The sequence below is a fragment of the Schistocerca piceifrons genome, chromosome 3, assembly GCF_021461385.2.
Source record: "Schistocerca piceifrons isolate TAMUIC-IGC-003096 chromosome 3, iqSchPice1.1, whole genome shotgun sequence".
In the NCBI taxonomy this organism is placed as follows: Eukaryota; Metazoa; Arthropoda; class Insecta; order Orthoptera; family Acrididae; genus Schistocerca; species Schistocerca piceifrons.
The window spans coordinates 12,039,292-12,060,056 of record NC_060140.1 but is presented as its reverse complement, the minus strand read 5'-3'; the positions used below and the strand labels follow the sequence as shown (position 1 = coordinate 12,060,056).

Sequence of the window (20,765 nt, the reverse complement as noted above, 5' to 3'; positions counted from 1 at the left end):
TTGCATCATATGGATAGATAGCCTAAATCATTTTGCAGTTCATTTTGATCATCTGATCACTTTACAAGACAGTAAATGATTTGCAAGACTGTAAATGATAGCATCATCTAAGAGGACTGCTCAGATTCTCTCTTAAATTGTTAATGTAGATCGGCAACAGCAGGTGGTCTGTAACACTTCCTTGAGGAATGTCAGATATCACTTCTGTTTTACTTGACGATTTTCCATCAATTTTTCTGACAGGAAACCACACATCCAGTTGCACAACTGAGACAATACTCCCTAGGCACACAATATGATTAGAAAATGCTTGTGAGGAACTGTTTCAAAAAGTCTTCTGGAAATCTACAAATATGGAATCAATTTGAGATCCTCAGTCGACAGCACTTATTACTTTGTGTGACTAAAGAGCTAGCTGTGTTTTAAAAGGTCGATATTTCTGAATCTATCTTGGCTATTTATCAATGAATCATTATCTTTGAGATAATTCATAATATTCAAACACAATATATGTTCCAAAATCCTAATGCAAATCAACATTAGTGATATGAGTCTGTTATTTAGTAGATTACTCCTCTTTTCTTTCTTGAGCATTGGTGTGACCTGAGCAACTTTTCAGTCTCTAGGTATGGATCTTTATCAAATGAGTGGCTATATATGATTTCTAATGGAGCTATTGTATCAGCATTCTCTGAAAGAAACATAACTGCTTTATGACACTGAGGAGAGCTACTACTAAGTTACTCACAGTTGCAGTTGTTCTTGATTTGAATACTGCAATATTTACTTTGTTGTCTTTGGTGAAGAAATTTCAGAAATCCGTGTTTAGTAACCCTGCTTTAGTAGCACTGTCATCAGTAACATTACCACAGCTATTGCGCAGTGAAGGTATTGGTTGTGTCTTGCCATTGGTGTACTACACATGCAACCAGAACCTCTTTGGATTTTCTTCCAGATTTCAAAACGAAGTTTCACTATGGGAACTATTATACACATCTTGCACTGAAACCCACCCTAAGTTTCGAGCTTCAGTAAAACATCGCTAATCTTGGAGATTTTGCATTCTTTTAAACTTTGACATGCTTTTTTTCATTGCTTCTGCAGCTGAGTTTTGACATATTTTGTGCACCACCCTTTTAATTTATTTGGTATCCTTCCAATTTATTTGGTATATATCTCTTAATTGATGTCGATACTATTTCTCTGAATTTAAACCATGTCTGGTTTACACTTACATAGTCAGACTTGAAGGAGTAGAGACTTAGTAGAGACCGTCTCCTTGGAAGGCATCAAGTTAATTTTTATCTGCTATCTCATTAAATGCCCTATTGTGTAGGGCTGAAAATTAATAGAGATAAGGCAAACAGAATGTGCAAAGTAAGTGGAAATTACTCGTCTCTTCCCCGATTACAGTGCAATAGAAGATACTACAAGATGTTGACAGATTTCCATATCTTGGTAGCTTTATATGTAATAATGAGGTCACAGATGCAGAAATCACCAGCAGAACTGGAAAATCAGTCCATATGGCAATTAGGTCTGTAATATGTCAACAAATCTTTGACTGTACTCCTTTATCGTTTATATGTGTGAGACTTGGGAAATGTCAGTAAAATCAGCACACAGTCTCCATATTTTTCACCAACAATGCTAGAGATGAATTCTGAAGATGTTAACCCAACCAAGTTACAAACGATGAAGTGCTGAGAATACGACGTCTAGACAGCCTGCACAAAATTATTGTTGAAAGAAGACTGAAGATTGCAGGTTATGTTCTACACATGTAAGGGGGAAGAATCCCAAAATCAACACTGTTGTGGAAATCAATGGACAGATACAGATGTACAGGAAGACCTTTTAACACTTGGAACTTTTGCAATGAATCTTGGAGGAAGGTGAGAACGCGGCAGGTGATCGAGTGAACTAGTGGAAACCAGTTCCTTGTATGGTACACAGCAAATCTGAGTAAGTTAGTAAGTAAGTAAGTAAGTAAGTAAAGTAAGTACAACTGGGGATTTTGCAAAACTGTTGGATGATCCATATTATTGTCTATATTTGACACTCTTGGACTTCAACCTTTTCCTTGATGTGTATTCTTCAAATTGTGAGTTTTATGAGAAAGGTGATAGGTACTTACCAATCAGTATTCCCTCACACGAACTGACATTGTCTCTTTGTAAATTCTACTGTGCTAACAATTATCTACTGAGAATCCTCGACTAGGTCTCCGCAGCTCAAATGAGCCAGTTTCTTTTAAATTTCTGTCTTTGGCTATAATTGTCTTCCAAGTACGGTGACACAACATCCTGTCATGAAACTTTTGCCTTTACACTTGTTTACTTTTCTGGACTCTGCCTTTTTCTGCACTGTGCACTAAATACACTATGTGATTAACGCCCAATCTCCAACAGCCAATCGTGAACTGTAAACAGTTGTAAACTCTACCAGGGCACATAACAAACAATTAACATTTGTGTTTTAGTGTTCTAAGCTGTGAGGTCATCAGCAGACAAATAATTTAGTACCTATTCCTGGACAGCCGGAGTGGCCGTGCGGTTCTAGGCGCTACAGTCTGGAACCGAATGACCGCTACGTTCACAGGTTCGAATCCTGCCTCAGGCATGGATGTGTGTGATGTCCTTAGGTTAGTTAGGTTTAATTAGTTCTAAGTTCTAGGTGACTGATGACCTCAGAAGTTAAGTCGCATAGTGCTCAGAGCCATTTGAACCTATTCCTGACGTGCTGTTGTTTGGAACAACAACTGACATGATCCAAAATATTAATTTCTTTTATTATAGCTTCACTTTTATTTTGTCTAATGATTACTAATTTCAGTATCAAATTCCATCATCAAGCCACTATATGATCAGAAAGCATAGTGTATCGTTAAAATATTGTTTAATAAACAGATTACCATTATATCATCATTCCTTAAAGTAATGTCCAAAGTGGAAGGCCAGATGATTAATTTTGAGTATATACAAAAGTCAGAGTACTGAACCGGATATGAAAGAAGGAAAACCAGAAGGGCAGTGAGAGACGGGTGCCTTCTATCACCTTACCTCCTTAATATGTTCATCAAGGAAGTAATAACAACAACAAAGAAAAGATGACAAGAATCAAAAGGTAATTTCTGGAATACTCCAAGGAAATGCGATAGGACCATTACATTTACAATGTATATAAATGATCCAGTAGAAAGTGTCAGAGGCTCCTTAATATTGTTCACAGGTACAACACTTGTCCATCAGAAAGTAGCAACAACAGAAGACAGTATCAATTTGCACAATGACCTGCAGAGGATTGGTGAATGATGCAGGCTCTGGCAGTTGACCCTGCACATAAATAAATGTAACATATCACACACACACACACACACAGGAGAAGAAATCCAATACTGTACAACTACACTATTAATGACAAATTGCTGGAAACAGAATCTACCATAAAATATCTAGAAGTAACTATCCAGAGCAACCTTAAAGAGGAATGACCACATAAAACAGCAATAGAAAAGCAGATGCCAGACTAAGATTCACAGGAAGAATCTTAAGTGAATGTAAATTACCTCTGTGTCCTTACCCAGTAGGACTGACAGAAGAGAGAAAGAAGATCCAATGAAGTGCGGAGTGTTTTGTCACAGGATCATTTATTCGCTGTGACATCATTACAGATATGCTCAGCAACTCTAGTGGTAGATGCCATAAGAGAGCAGTTGTGCATCACGGAAAGATTTACTACCCAAATTTCGAGAGAGTAGTTTCCGAGAAGAGTCTGACAACATAATAGTTTCTCTCATATACAATTCACGAAATGATCACGAGAAGAAAATTTGAGAAGTTAAGAGTTAATACAGAAGCGTACTGACAGTCATTCTTCCCAAGCACTGTTCACAAGTGGAACAAGGCAGAGGGGATCAGTTGGTGGCATGAGACGTACCCCCTGCCACACACAGTTAAGTGGTTTTTGGAGTATGATGTCGATATGGAAACTTAATTGCATGCATATACACTGCAGATTGACGACATCACAATAGTAAATCAGAGTAGGAACTAAATAAAATGTTTCAGGCCTTAAATCAAGAAGTGGTAAAACTAAAGCTAAAAATGAATACAAAGAAGACAAAAGTTATGGCTACAGACAAGAAAGGAGGTGGAGGTAGGACTGACACAAGAACAGGCAATGAGCAGCTCAAGAAAGGAACTGAAATTCACTATCTCAGTAGCATTTTGCAAGAAAACAATCAATATTTCAAGGCATTCAAGAAAAGAAAAGCACAGGTGAAGAGTTCCTTCCAAAATAAGAAGAAGCTGCAACTGAATAAACATATCAGCTTCCACATTAAGAAAATATTTGTAAAGACCTTTGTGTGGAGTGTTCTGACACACAGATGCAAAATCTGTACATTAGAAAAGCCAAAGAAAGCTCGCCTCAAACCTGCTGAAATGTGGTTCTGGAGGAGAAGTACAAGAACTAGCTGCATTGACAGAAAAGTTAAAGGAAATAGGAGACAAGAAAGAACCACTGAAAGTTATAGGCCAGGGCAAAGCAAACTACACTGGACACTTAACTGGAGACGATAATCTTTTAAAAAACATTTCTGAAGGCAAGATCGTAGGTAAGAAAACAAGGGGATGACTGAGAACATCCTACTTAAACAATATGATCAATGAATGGGATTTTCTTCACACATGGAGATGAAGACAACTGCTGAAGAGAGAAAGCTGTGGCTGCAGAGACAAGGTTTAACCTTTTGGAAGAGTAAGGACAAACTAATACAAAATATGAGTCTGCATGGTAGCTACATATGGAATAAATGACAACTTCTTGTGTGCAGTCATCAAGTCACTTACCCCTGTAGGTGTCTTATCTACTAAAAGTAAAGGTCACTGTTGTGCTTTCAATAGATGTGGACTGCACCCTGAAAATGGTATGTCTAGTTTGCAGTTGTACAGAAGCTTTTTATTTTGCAAAATGGTTCAAATGGCTCTAAGCAGTATGGGACTTATCGTCTGAGGTCATCAGTCCCCCAGACTTAGAACTACTTAAACCTAACTAACCTAAGGACATCCCTGCCTGAGACAGGATTCGAACCCGCGACCGTAGCAGCAGCACGGTTCCGGACTGAAGTGCCTAGAACCGCTTGGCCACAGTGGTCAGCTTTTATTCTGCAAAGAAATGTTTGATAATAAGATGAACTGATGCTGGTACTTGCTACTGAAACCAGTAGTACTTAGACACAACAAAAGTGTGACTACAGAATTAAGAATAATTTTTCCAAACAATCGAGTATTTTTTCAAAACAACACCACAATAGAGGAAACTTATTTTAAACTAAAGACACAAAAGAAAAAAAGAGAAACTGTAAAGATCTTGAGTCTCATAAGACTCTCTTGGGAGGAAAATATAAGATATTTAACTGGTAAACTTGCAAGGCATACTTTTTTATGTTGTATAAACTATGAAACTGTTAGCATCGTCAGCTAAAATTTACTTCTTCTGTCTTAATATACCTTCCTTCACTTACAGCTGCAGTGTGGAGACAGGGGTGAGGGTGGGAGCGGTGATGGGGGCGAGGGTGAGGGCGTACTGCTTTAAAATGGTGATTCTTGCATTGATATTCTTAACAACAGATTTATATCTTTTGCTTATGAAAGTCTGCATGCGATGACAGCTGCACTAGTAATACCTTCACAGGGTCGTATTCAAGTTGCAAGGCTAGATCTATGCCAGCCATGACACGCTCCCAGCCTTTCCTCCTCGTGATCTGGTTGTAGCGTTGGGACTGCAGGGTGTCTAAGCTGATGTTCAGACCGCCAAGCCCTGCCCTCTGCAAGGCAACCAGCTGTCTTGTCAACATGAGGCCATCGGTTGTCATTAAGACACTTTCGAGATCTTTTATTTTCTTCAAGGCACCTGTGAAACAGCAAATTATTCTAAAGAAACTGAAACAAATAATTTGTAACATTGCTGCTGCATATGAAACAAACCTCCAGTTGATAAAGTGAAAATACAAATTCCTTAAAAGTTAACTGTACATTTGCCCTAATACAAAGAGATAAGAAGGGTTAATAAACTGAATTGAAGAATGCAAGTTAAGATAGCAATGAAAAAATAATTAGAGGCATGAGATCACCTACTGCAACAGGGAAATGGGAATCAATATGAACCATTACCCAGCTACTGTCAACTGATTCCATGTCTCCATGCACACTGTATAAACCACTGTGGGTTGTACGACAAAGTACATTGTTGTACCACACATTATGGTTTTTCCCCATTCAATGCTCATGTGGAGTGTGGGAAGAATGATTCTTTAAATGGTTCTGTGCATGCTGTAATTAATCTTGCCTTCATGGTCCCTATAGGAGTGATACATATGCGGTTATTGTATAATCCCTAAATACCTCACTTAATACAGGTTCCTGAAATTTCATAAGTTGGGTTTTGTCATATATTTGGCGTCTATCTTCACTTGTCTGGCATTTCCAATTTGTAGTAGCTTCTTGATGCTCTCCCATGCATCAAATAAATCTATGATCAATCATGCTACACTATTTTGTATACATTCAATGTCTGCCATTAGCCTTATTTGTTATGGGTCATACTTAAGCAATATTCTGGAATGGGCCACACAAGTATTTTGTAAGCAATGTCCTCTATAGACTGATTACATTTTCCAGTATCTTACCAATGAATTGAAGTCTGCATTCTGCTTTGCCTACAAGTGAGTCTATGTCACCATTTCATTTCATCCAGATATTTGTATGAGTTGACCAATTAAAACTGTGATTATTTGATAATGTAGTCATACAATACTGTCTTTTATTTGTTTTGTGATGTGCTCCAATTTACATTTCTGAAAACTTAAACTCAGTTGCCTATCTTTGGACCAATTTGAAATGTTATGATCTGACTCAAATTTGTGCAGATTTTTTTCAGGCAATAATTCATTATAGACAACTCTATCATCCAGGAAAAGTATGAGGCACCTTATAATATCGTCTTCCAGAACATTAAGGTACAACATTAATATAATGGTATAAATTACTATAACTGTATAAATAATTTTATAAGTGTGTAAAATACATTGAACTACTTGTTACAACAAAACATTGTACTGGTATACTCAGCAAGATGTTAAATCAGCAGATAGCTACATTTTATGTTCAACATTTTGTGTACAGCATATATGCTGGAAAGGATTTATACCCAAATTAAAGAAATCTGAAGAAATGGTAGGGTGTTTCTGGAAAAAAAATCCATAAAAACTCATACAGTCCAATTTGCTATTATGTCACTGTTACTGAAATATAATACAAAGTAACTGAATTCGATGAACATTCTCAGAGTGCAATATGCCTCAGAGTGAATGCACAGTAATGTCAACATTATTTTTCAAGGCTATGTTTGTGAAAATGGATGAAAGCAAACCACACATTTTGTTCTCAATCTGCGGAAGCATTATGCACTGTGAAACACTGTACTGCTGTTCTACATAAAAGCTGTCTCATTGCCAACATCTTTCCCCTGCTGGCTGTTCTACACTTCTCATCACTGATTCAACATGTTGTAAGATATTTTATGCTGTATGACACCACAGTCCAATCTGGTTAGGATAGCATAAAAATAATATATGAATTTCAGTATTGAAACTGGAACAGCAGAACAGCTCTCATCACACTGGATATCAAATCGAGGTTGGATTACAGCCATGGGTACATCATTTCATGCTACTCAACTGTATGTCATATGTCAGAGTTCATCAACTGTAGTGGCTGGCGACTGGTGGTTGGCGACTGGTGGCATAGCCATCTCTTGGCATCCAGTGAACAGACGTTCTACACAGGTGACAGATTTGAAGAAAATGCTGGATACGGCAACAGTGGAACACTCTCTGTATCGAGGTAGCTCAGTACAGCTCAGGTGATGTGTAGTCTTGCATTATCTTGTTAAAAGATAACATCACGGAGCCCTTGAGAATAGGGCACAGCGATAGGCCTTAACAAAACACAAATGCAATGGCTGCTGTCCAAATTACTGGCTATGTGAACCAGAGGTTGTGACATGTATCCAGTTGCACCCCATACCATAACATCACATGCTGGACCCGCATGAGAATGACAGGTACAATCTGGCCAGGTCTGTTGGCATCAGAGCCTCCACACACGAGTACATCAATTGTGACGATGTTGCAGAACCGAGACTCATCTGATACGATGACACAGTGCCATTCCTGTGTCTGGCATTGTTGTCAGTTGCACCGCTGTCAGTTTACCTCTCTCTAGAGCTGCATTAAGGGCTTGACAGTCTGTGCTGCTCCAGATGCCATCACATTGTCTGTGTGGATACTTGTCTCACTGTATACAAGCCCTCTTCCTGACTAAGTGTACACAACTTCACTGCAGGATCACGTACGCATGAGTGAACACTTGTCTGCCCTCTCAGGTGCTAGTTGGGTGGCACTACTGAGGCCCTGCAAGGCATTTAGCATGGTCCTCCTGAACCTACCAATTCTATGTTCGCACAAAATGAGATTCTGAGCAATGCAAGCAGCAATATAGTGAAACAATAAACCAGAGTCTCAGCAGACCATGAGCCTGCCACTGCCAAATCTGGAATGCTTATAAACATTTCTCCTTCTTCCATTATGCTTAACACGGTCTTCGTGTAAACAACCAACACTGAAATAGAATTTCTGAATGAGAAACCTGCTCCATAAGCTTTTCTTGCATACAGAATATGCATGAGAGTGCTGAAAAGTAATGCCTCTGAATTTTTTATTCTGTTCTCAATATCGGTCGAGGTATGACACGTCACGCATATTACTTGGTCAACTTTCCCACTTCACTGACTCGTGGCACATCCCCCTCCCGCAAACAGATGGAGTCACAATAGGCAGCCCACTCTGACCAGAGATTGTGAATATGTTTACGGTGCACTTCGAGGAAGAGGCCCTGATGTCATCTAAATGGAAATCCATCTTCTTCTTCTTCTTCTTCTTCTTCTTCTTCTGTTATGTGGATAACACACTTATCATCTGGCCTCATGGAAGAGACAAACTTCTTGACTTCTTTGTACATCTGAACTCCACACGCCACAAAATCAAATTCACTATGGAGACCAAAGAAGAAGGAAGACTACCATTCCTGCATATCATAGTCAGGAGAATAATGGACAGCACCCTGTGCCACAGTGTGTATCTGACTCTATAAAACATATAAACTCAGTTCTACCTATGGCACTGTGAATAATTTCAATAACTTAAAGTGAGATGAATGTTGCAGCGTACATTTAATTTCCACTTTGGCTTTGCATTCAAGATCAGTCTTACCTGAGAGTGCAACATTACATCTTTGGTTAATTTAATTATATGTTCATTAGATTTTGGTTATAAGGCACGTTTTGCTGCCTAATGTTTCATCTCCAAATGCTGGAAACAATCCATGGAGGAAGAGGAGTATGTAACACATTGGTGGACCAGGTTGGAAGAATCTGTGAATTTCAATACTCTGTAGAAGAGCTCAATCATTTGAAAATAACTTTCAGACCTTGTGGCTATTCTAACAGATATACATAAGGCACTACATTCTAAAATATTTGCATCTTTCACTGAAAAACAAGCAACTAGAGGAAAAGTTCTCTTGCCATTTGTAAAAACAGTCGCAGATCGCGACCTCCAAGTGCTATGAAGAGAAGGTATTGACGCAGTGCTTAAACCAAACTGAAGACCACAACAGCAGCCATACTCAAGTAAATTGCTATGCAGTAGTTTCAGTGAATTTGACAATGATGTGGCTGCTTTCATGGTGGCCCAGTCATATTGTGGGGTAGGGAATGCCAGTGACAGGGCTGGAATTGTAGGTGACAGATGGATTTTTGGCAAAGCCTTGTGTCAATACCTCCTTAATTATTGAGCTGAAAAACTGTAAAAAACATTCATACTGCAAAATCACACAAAAAAATTTCCTATTTCTGCAGGTATTGTGCCTTCTGTTTCTTTTTCATTACAAAAACATATTGATTCAAGTTTATAAAGTCACAACTATGTCACTGTGATTTGTGTAACACACATTCTGGAACATGTTCCAGGAATGTCAAGAAACAGACAGCTTTAAATTCTTACTCTAGCTCATCTTTCAAGACTTGCATGCCAACAACAACACCATCTATCCAATCTGTTTTTATTTCACTTTCATGTAAAGATTTCTCCACAAAGGATATCATCTGCCATGTAGGCAGTGCAAGAGGAAATTCCACACTCACATTTGGGTAATCAAGTGGATTCTGTGTCTTGTCAGAACCAAGTACAATCAACCCAATTTCATCTTTACCACTGGTAAATATCTGGAAACATATTAAATGGTAAAAATAAGTTTTGTTTATAACAAGTTGTATACCAATAAAAACATCACACACAGATACTCTTTATAAAATTATTTAATTGGATAGATAAAAAATCTACTCACCAAGCAGTGGCAGAACACACACATAAAAGACTGTTGTGATAGGCAAGCGTTTGGAGCCAGTGACTCCTTCTTCAGGTTGAAGGGTTGCAGGGGAAGCAAGAAGGGTGAAGGAAAAGGACTGGAGAGGTCTAAGAAAAGGGGTAGATTTTGAGAAAGTTACCCACAACCGTGGGTCATGGGTGACTTACCGTACAGGATGAGAAGGAAAGACTAATTGTTGGGGACTGCATCCGGCAAGATTCGGAAACCTGAGAGCTTAAAGGTGGAAGACAGGGTAATATGCAAGACAGAGATTACTACTAAAACTGTACATGAGTTAATAAGAGTGAGAAGCTAAGTGTATTGTATGCAACAGCTGTGGGAGGGGGCAGTGAAAATAGATGGAAAAGACAATGAAAGATGTAGAAAGCTAAAACGGAGTGAAGCAAAGAGTAATTACAGTGAAGAAAAGCTGAGACAGGAGAAATTAACGTAAATTAAGGCAAGGTGGGTGGTGAGAACCATGGACACGTTGTAGTGCTAGTTCCCACCTGCGGAGTTCTGAGAAACTGGTGTCTGGCGGAAGAATCCAGGTTTCATGTGTGGTGAGACAAGTGCCGAGGTCACGTATGCCATGTTGTAGAGCATGCTCTGCAACAGGATATTGCAAGTTTCCAGTATATACACTATGCCTGTGCCCATTTATCCTAACTGATAATTTGGTGGTAGTCATGCAGATGTAGAAAGCTGAACAGTGTTTACATAATAGCTGGTATATGACATGTGTCGTTTCTATTTTTCGCCTGATCCGCAGTTCTGGGTGACTTTCCCAAAATCTACACCTTTTCCTGGAACTCTCCAGGCCTTTTCCTTTACCCTTCTTCCTTCCCCTTCAACGCTTCTGTCTGGAGGAGCCACAGGCTCCGAAAGCTTGCCAATCACAACAGTCTTTTATGTGTATGTTCTGCTGCCGCTTGGTGAGTAGATTTTTTTATCTATTCAATTAAATAATTTTATCAATAATTTTTTGTTTATGTTGTTATAGTTACTCTTTATAACCTACTTAAAATACATCACGTACCCTCCTCTCCACAATTCTTCGAACACATAGTTTTGCCTTTTGTAAAAAATCACTGCGTTTCTGTATAACATACTTGGAGTCAAAGTGTCCAACATCTATTACAATTATAAACAGAAGAAAGAAAGTCATTGTATTTATTGGCAGTATTACGCAATCAAATATTTTGAAAGAGTTCCAGTGGTATAAATTTACAATATCTTACAAATAAATATATATGTTTATTCTTTAAATCAGTTCTTAGCAATAACATAATAGTATAAATTGCAGAATCAATATAGCCAATTTTAATGTAATGACTGCAATACAAATACAAAATAACAGCGGTAAGTTATAACAAATGAGAGAGAGAGAGAGAGAGAGAGAGAGAGAGAGAGAGAGAGAGAGAGAGGCATTTAGACAATGTTTCATTACAGTGTGAAACTTATTAGAATTAAAATGAAGCCATAGTGAATTATTACATTCCAAAAATAATAATTATTGTGTTCTTTCACCCCAAAATAAATCTTTCATTAGGTAATATATACTTTTAATTTCAGAAATTTTTACAACAGCTCTGGACTTCACTGCCTCGATGAATTTATTACATGTGTCAATGAATGAGGGTTGATAACACTGCTCTAGTCATTCAATTGTTCGTCATGTGATATTCGCAATGTTCTTAATAACTTCTTATGTAAAGTTCCATCATCAAAAAGATAATCTACGTAAGTTTTAAAAGTCGCGAATCTTTAAACAACAACTTGAAAATGGGTATATCAGTATTTTGTATACTTTCTAGCATTGCTAGATTTACTTTTAAATTTTAAAGTATATGAGCAGATTGAGCGACTTTCCATCCAGAAAATTTGCTGTTGGCAAGACCTCACTACGAAGAAAAATGGTCTTTCCGGAGTCAAATGCTAAAAAATACATAAATACCAGCATTGTAAGTGATACAAACAGGTATTAAGCAACGGGCATAAATATCGTTCTGCTTGACGAGAAGAAAACTAGGTAGATGAAAGAGTAAATTGGGTGTTCACTTTTCAGTTGAGATCATGTCCCCCATATGTGAAGAAAATAGCCAATATGTAAAGAGAATTACAGATAAAAAGTTTTCTAGAATGAGATTTTCACTCTGCAGCGTAGTGTGCACTGATATGAAACTTCCTGGCAGATTAAAACTGTGTGCTGGACCAAGACTCAAACTTGGTGATCATAACCCCAGACCTGTGTTGCCGTTTTGGGAGGTAGATCTCGTATCTGGAAAGAGGAGATGACAGTTAGGGTACAATGGGCGAGCAGCTGCCATCAATTTTTGATGGTGCAGAACCCACAATAGTGGAACTGCTGCCTAGTCCAAAGGCACCTGTTACCAGTCTTACCCCACAATAGTGTATCGAATCCAGACGTAATGTCGAAGCTGATAAAAAGTCATATGAGAGATTCCTGTAATCTAGGTGTGACTGCATACAGCCATATCAAAGTAGAGTGGACCACACCGCGGTCGGTGTCGCTGAGGCATAGAAGAGCATTCAGGTGCGACCTACATGTCTGCTTTAGTTGACAAAGATGGGGAAACCATGTCAACTAGGCATCAAAGACCGGTCCTAAAAAACACAATGACAGAAATGCATAATGTAGGTCATGGCAGCCAAAAAATGGATACTATGAGTGAAAGCCCAGGATTGTGCTTGGTGTATTGCTCCCTGCATTCTGCCTCCAGCAATAGCCGTCGCGGACGAACAAAAAAGATGGGGACACCATATGTCATGCAGCTGCCGCCAGATCACTGATAGCCACAAAAAGGAGAGTGACACTCAAAACAGAACCTTGTGCAAGCCCCTTCTCCTGCAGGGGAGGATGCTACAGGAGGCACCAACCTGTACCCAAAAAGTGTGACATGGAAGAAAGTTCTGGATAAAAATCAGGAGTGGGCCATGGAGGCCCCACTCCTTTAAGGTGGCAAGGACGTTATGGCACCATGTGGTATCATAAGATATATACGCAGATCAATGAAAACTGCAACAAGGAACTGATGCTGAGCAAAAGCTGTTCAGATAGCACACTTCAAGTGGACTAAATTATCTTCAGTAGAGCGCCCTTGGCGAAAAGCACCCTGGATCGAAGCCAAAGATCCGGGGATTCAAGGACACAATACAGCCTTCAACTAACCATATGTTCAAGTAACTTGCAGGACACTGAGTAAACAATCTGGACGACAGCTGTCCGTTTGAAGAGGCAATTTATCTGATTTCAAAATTGGAATAACGGCATTTTCTCGCTACTGGGAAGAGAATTCTGCATTGCACCAGGGATGGTTAAAGAAAGGCCAGGTACATTGACAGAAAAATTTGCAACACCAAAAAATAATTAATGTAGAGTAATGAAATACCAGGAATATATTTGTTGAGACAATGTATGTAAAGTGATTAATGTTGCAAGATCAGAGATCAATGTGAGTGTGAGATAAGCCACTGCAAATGTAAATGTAAATGCTGGTACGCTGTTGTACACGTGTCATGTGTCAGTTTGTGGGATGGAGTTCCATGCCTGTTGCACTTAGTTGGCCAATATAGGGACAGTTAATGATGTTTGTGGATGGGTTGAAGCTGTCATCAGATGATGTCCAATATGTGCTCGATTGGAGGTAGAGCTGGTTATCGAGCAAGCCAAGGCAATATGTTGACACACTATAGCATGTTGGCTTACAACAGCAGTATGTGAGCAAGTGTTATCCTGTAGGAAAACACCTCCTGGAATGCTGTTTGTGAATGGCAGCACAACAGGTCAAATAACCAGACGGACATACAAATTTGCAGTCAGCGTTCGTGGGATTCAGACAGACAGTTTTGTCAGTGGAAAAGCGAAAGCCATTGTCGATGCTCCAGGAGTAAAGACAATCAAGACATTGCTGAAGATGCCACTAAGTGAGACAGGTTCATAGAGAACTGCAATAGAAGGCAAAATCGTCAAAAAAAGGGAGCCGGAGATGTCCAGTGGGAGACAGGCCATTATAGGGTTAATGGCGATAGCAAAGAGAATGACACTCAGAATGGAACCCTGAGACACACCATTTTCCCGGATAAAGGTGTCCGACAAGGCAGACCCTCCATGCACCTCGAAAACTCGGTCTTTTAAAAATGTCTGAAGGAAACAGGGTAGGTGGCCACGGAAGCCCCACATGTGAAGAGTATGGAGGGTACTAGCTCTCTATCAGGTGTCATAGGCCTTCTCCAAATAGAAAAACATGGCGACAGTCTGGGATTTCTGCAGAAAACCATTCTTGACATGGGTGGGCAAAATAATGAGACGGTCAACTGCAGAATGCCGTGTTGAAAGCCACACTGTGCATCCATCAAAAATTGTGAGACTCGAGCCACCATATCAACTGGGCATGAATCATATGTCCCATCACCTTACGAACACACTGGTAAGAGAGATGGAGTGGTAGCTAGAAGGAAGAGTGTGTGTGTGTGTGTGTGTGTGTTTTTGTGTGTGTGTGTGTGTGTGGGTGTCAGAGAGAGAGAGAGAGAGAGAGAGAGAGAGAGAGAGAGAGAGAGAGCTAATTTCGGCAAGAGCTGGATTTCTTAGGATCGTGAGTGTTACTGTGCTGCCTTCACTATGAGGAAGCTAGGTCACGCTCTCACTTCATCTCAATCCTCTGCCCTGGACCAGACACTGTTAACTTTCAAATGTTGCAGCACATTTCTCTTGTGGGCAAGCACTTTTTGCTTAATACGTACAACCGGACCTGGGCAGAGGGCATGTTTTCCTGCCACTGTCGTGAAGCCACTGTCATACCCACACCTAAGCCCGGTAAGGACAAACAACTTCCTTCTGGCTATCACCCACTTTGTTTACCCATGTCATGAATGGTTTTCTGTGGAAATCCCAGACTGGCTGTGTTTTTCAATTTGGAGAAAGCCTACAACATTTGTTGGAGGACTAGTATCATTTGTAATCTCTACACATGGGGCCAACTGCCCCATCTCCTTGAGGAATTTTTAAAAGACAAGTTTTCGAAGTACGTATGGGGTCTGCCTCCTCGGACACTTTTATCCAGGAAAATGGTGTACCTCAGGGTTCTGTCCTGAGTGTCGTCGTCTTTGCTGTCGCCATTATCCCTACTATGGCCTGTCTCCTGCCGGGCATCTCCAGCTCTCTTTTTGTTGACAATTTTGCTATCTACTGCTGCTCTCCATGAACCTGTCTCATTGAGTGGTGTCTTCAGTAATGTCTCGGTCGTCTTTACTCACGGAGCATCAACAGTGGCTTTCGTTTTTCTACTGACAAAAACATTTGTATGAATTTCTGGCAGCACAGCTGGTTTCTCCCACCATTTTTACATCTTGGGCCTGTTGCTCTTCCATTCATTGACACTACAAAATTCCTGAGGCTCCTGCTTTATACAAAACTATCTTGGTCCTCCCACTTCATGCTCCCTGCAGCTTTTTCGATGGGTGTGAACCCTTCACAATCTTGGCTTTGTGCGGCAGCCCATCTTCACCTTGACCTTCATTCACTTTCTAAAGGCACTGCACCAGGCTCAGTCTATTGCCTTCAGTTTCATGACCTATGCATGGAATTTTGCAATAGTATCTTTGTGTACACTGGTGGCTCTTGGACTGACCATGGTGTCGGGTGTGCCTTCAACGTCAACCAACATTTTTTGGTACTGACTTCCAGCACATTGGTCAGTATTTACAGCAGAGCTCTTCACCCTGTATCAGATCATGGAGTACATCTGGTGACATACTCTTTTCAACTGTGTCACTGCTCAGACTCTCTTGGCACCCTTCAAAGCCTCTGTGCACTGTAGACTGTCCATCCCTTAGTGCACCGGTTCCAGGAAAGCTTCCACTTGCTCACTTTTTATGGAGCCACTGTGATGTTTATGTGGGTTCCAGGTCATATCGGTCCAAGAGGTTGCTGATACTGCTGCCAAAGCTGCATTCCTCGTACTTCAGCCCAATAATTCTTGCATTCCCTCTGATGATCTCTTGTTGCTTTCTGTCAGGAGGTGATGTCACTTTGGCATCGCCACTGGTCCTCCATTCATAGGAATAAGCTCTGGGTTATTAAGCCTCTCCCAGTGGCTTGGACAACCACCTCTCAGTCCTCCTGTGGTGAGGAGGTCATTTTAACTAGGTTGCATATTGGGCACTGCCTTTTTAGTCATCACCATTTGTTAAGTGGTGCTCCCCTACTACTTTGTGCACATTGCACCCAACTTTTAACTGTCTGCCGTTTCCTGAGGGGATGCCCTTTTCTTTTTACCGTTTACATTCCCGTTTGGGTTTGCCATCTGAGTTATTGGCCGTTTTAGTGAACAATGCGTGGGCTGTCGACCGTGTTTTACTTTTTATCAGTTGTAGCAATATGGTGAAGGCCATTTAGTTTTTAGTTCTGGGCCTCCATTTCCCTATTGCGTACTTCATAGACCTTTCTCCACGTCCCTGTTTGTAGCTGTCCTCTCTTCTGTCATTAAACGTTGACATGTAATCATTTTTAACTCCTCTCTTCATCTTTGTGTTTCACAGTTTTGGCATGGACACATATGACCCTAGGTGTTTTTGCGCCCTAAAACAAAATGGGGGAGAAATACAAAGCCCTTACATTCTTTTGTCGACTTATGTCTTTACCTCCCCTTGAGACCTCAAAATTTGTCGGGGAAAAATTCTAAAACGTGTCTGTGGAATCAGAGAAATATCAGGGAATTTCACTTGGAGAAACTTGTGGCAACCCTGATTTTAGGTTTTTATATATGGAAATTATTTTTGCTTCTAGTATTGCAGTTCTGAATTGCTGAGTTCATCTTAAACTAACTCTTGTTATTAATCACAAATACCATTAGGGAATATAACTTCTATAAGCATGTAAGTGTGAGAATCCATGGGTCCCTGAAGAAGCTTTTTCAACATGTAGAATAAATATTTTTTTCCGCTTAGCTGAAGTACCTCAGAAGATTATGCCATATGAGTAAACTGAGTGAAAGTGTGTTAGCAATCCTTTGTCCAGTTTGATACAGTAAGAGATTTCTAAGCACAAAATGGGCGGAACTGAGCTTCTCGGTTAGCTGACTCACATGCTGGTCTCACACGTGAGTGGTATCTGCATACCCAGGAACTTAGAACACGGGAGCCTAACTGCCCATTTATCCCTGCTTTTGATATTCGTATCTGTAAGTCACTTTTATTTCTTTAGAACTGCACAATACAAGTTTTTAGGCATTAAGCTGGTACCTGTGGATCAGTACAAGCCTGTTCTGTTATTCTCCTGGATGTTTCTGGTATGGATGAGTTTAGATCTTGCATCAATAAGTTTGTGACACTGCAAAACATTAGAGTTTTTCCAAAGCCCTCCAGTGCCCCAAGTAAATCATTTTTGTGGACTTGGCAGCAAACACTGTGTGCCACACCATATTTTATGTTCTCCCTTTTTGAGTTTAATCTTATTCCTGTCTTATCATTTGTTAATGTGACCTTCCATTTTCTGTAGTTAAAGTACAACTCAATCCATGCAAGGGGAAGACTTTTAATGCCATACTATTTTAGCTCCCCCTCACAGAATTTTTTAATCTAAACAGTCAAAGGCTTTGGCAAGACGACAGAGGGGATAATTTCCACTATTTAATTCTACTGGAAATGAATTTGTGAGATATTATGTTGGATTCTCAGTATAGAAGCCTTTACAGAAGTCAAACTGTGTTGTTAAAAAGTTATTCTCTGAATGGTGGTTCACCATTCTAAGTGGATTTAGGTTGAAATACTATGCAGAGATGAAGAGGCTTACAAAGGCTGGAATAGGCTGGTGAGATGCACCAAAGCAGTAGTTGGATGAAGACCACAACAGCAGACTTCAACTCAGTTTATTGATGGAAATCCAGCTCTTGCCGAAATTAGCTCTCTCTCTCTCTCTCTCTCTCTCTCTCTCTCTCTCTCTCTCTCTCTCTCTCTGACACCCACACACACACACACGCAAAAACACACACACACACACACGCACACACACACACACACACACACACACACACACACACTCTTCCTTCTAGCTACCACTCCATCTCTCTTACCAGTGTGTTCGCAAGGTGATGGGACATATGATTCATGCCCGGATGATATGGTGGCTCGAGTCTCACAATTTTTGATGGATGCACAGTGTGGCTTTCAACACGGCATTCTGCAGTTGACCGTCTCATTATTTTGCCCACCCATGTCAAGAATGGTTTTCTGCAGAAATCCCAGACTGTTGCTGTGTTTTTCGATTTGGAGAAGGCCTATGACACCTGCTAGAGAGCTAGTACCCTCCATACTCTTCACATGTGGGGCTTCCGTGGCCACCTACCCTGTTTCCTTCAGACATTTTTAAAAGACCGAGTTTTCGAGGTGCATGGAGGGTCTGCCTTGTCGGACACCTTTATCCAGGAAAATGGTGTGTCTCAGGGTTCCATTCTGAGTGTCATTCTCTTTGCTATCGCCATTAACCCTATAATGGCCTGTCTCCCACTGGGCATCTCCGGCTCCCTTTTTTTTGACGATTTTGCCATCTATTGCAGTTCTCTATGAACCTGTCTCACTTAGTGGCATCTTCAGCAATGTCTTGATTGTCTTACTCCTGGAGCATCGACAATGGCTTTCGCTTTTCCACTGACAAAACTGTCTGTCTGAATCCCACGAACGCTGACTGCAAATTTGTACGTCCGTCTGGTTATTTGACCTGTTGTGCTGCCATTCACAAACAGCATTCCAGGAGGTGTTTTCCTACAGGATAACACTTGCTCACATACTGCTGTTGTAAGCCAACATGCTATAGTGTGTCAACATATTGCTTTGGCTTGCTCGATAACCAGCTCTACCTCCAATCGAGCACATATTGGACATCATCTGATGACAGCTTCAACCCATCCACAAACATCATTAACTGTCCTTATATTGGCCAACCAAGTGCAACAGGCATTGAACTCCATCCCACAAACTGACACATGACACGTGTACAACAGCGTACCAGCATTTACATTTACATTTGCAGTGGCTTATCTCACACTCACATTGATCTCTGATCTTGCAACATTAATCACTTTACATACATTGTCTCAACAAATATATTCCTGGTATTTCATTACTCTACATTAATTATTTTTTGGTGTTGCAAATTTTTCTGTCAATGTACCTGGCCTTTCTTTAACCATCCCTGGTGCAATGCAGAATTCTCTTCCCAGTAGCGAGAAAATGCCGTTATTCCAATTTTGAAATCAGATAAATTGCCTCTTCAAACGGACAGCTGTCGTCCAGATTGTTTACTCAGTGTCCTGCAAGTTACTTGAACATATGGTTAGTCGAAGGCTGTATTGTGTCCTTGAATCCCCGGATCTTTGGCTTCGATCCAGGGTGCTTTTCGCCAAGGGCACTCTACTGAAGATAATTTAGTCCACTTGAAGTGTGCTATCTGAACAGCTTTTGCTCAGCATCAGTTCCTTGTTGCAGTTTTCATTGATCTGCGTATATATCTTATGATACCACATGGTGCCATAACGTCCTTGCCACCTTAAAGGAGTGGGGCCTCCATGGCCCACTCCTGATTTTTATCCAGAACTTTCTTCCATGTCACACTTTTTGGGTACATGTTGGTGCCTCCTGTAGCATCCCCCCCTGCAGGAGAATGGGCTTGCACAAGGTTCTGTTTTGAGTGTCGCTCTCCTTTTTGTGGCTATCAATGATCTGGCGGCAGCTGCATGACATATGGTGTCCCCATCTTTTTTGTTCGTCCGCGATGGCTATTGCTGGAGGCAGAATGCAGGGAGCAATACACCAAGCACAATCCTGGGCTTTCACTCATAGCATCCATTTTTTGGCTGCCATGACCTACATTATGCATTTCTGTCATTGTGTTTTTTAGGACCGGTCTTTGATGCCTAGTTGACATGGCTTCCCCATCTTTGTCAACTAAAGCAGACATGTAGGTCGCACCTGAATGCTCTTCTATGCCTCAGCGACACCGACCGCGGTGTGGTCCACTCTACTTTGATATGGCTGTATGCAGCATTGGTGCAGTCACACCTAGATTACAGGAATCTCTCATATGACTTTTTATCAGCTTCGACATTACGTCTGGATTCGATACACTATTGTGGGGTAAGACTGGTAACAGGTGCCTTTGGACTAGGCAGCAGTTCCACTATTGTGGGTTCTGCACCATCAAAAATTGATGGCAGCTGCTCGCCCATAGTACCCTAACTGTCATCTCCTCTTTCCAGA

At 40.5% G+C, this 20,765-nt stretch overlaps 1 protein-coding gene and 1 pseudogene across 1 annotated transcript in view; one reads left to right on the top strand and one right to left on the bottom strand.

The window, feature by feature from the left end:
* Positions 1-11,658, bottom strand: part of LOC124787708 (molybdenum cofactor biosynthesis protein 1-like) — a 44,607-nt gene extending 32,949 nt beyond the window's left edge. Inside the window, exons 1-4 of the mRNA XM_047254542.1 lie at positions 11,530-11,658; positions 10,127-10,347; positions 9,903-9,918; positions 5,690-5,905 (exon numbers count right to left, since the gene is read on the bottom strand). Of these exons, the coding sequence (XP_047110498.1) occupies positions 5,690-5,905; positions 9,903-9,918; positions 10,127-10,347; positions 11,530-11,658 (582 nt within the window). The remainder of the gene's footprint in view (positions 1-5,689; positions 5,906-9,902; positions 9,919-10,126; positions 10,348-11,529) is intronic.
* Positions 11,659-12,406: 748 nt separating this feature from the next.
* Positions 12,407-20,765, top strand: part of LOC124787707 — a 66,529-nt pseudogene continuing 58,170 nt past the window's right edge.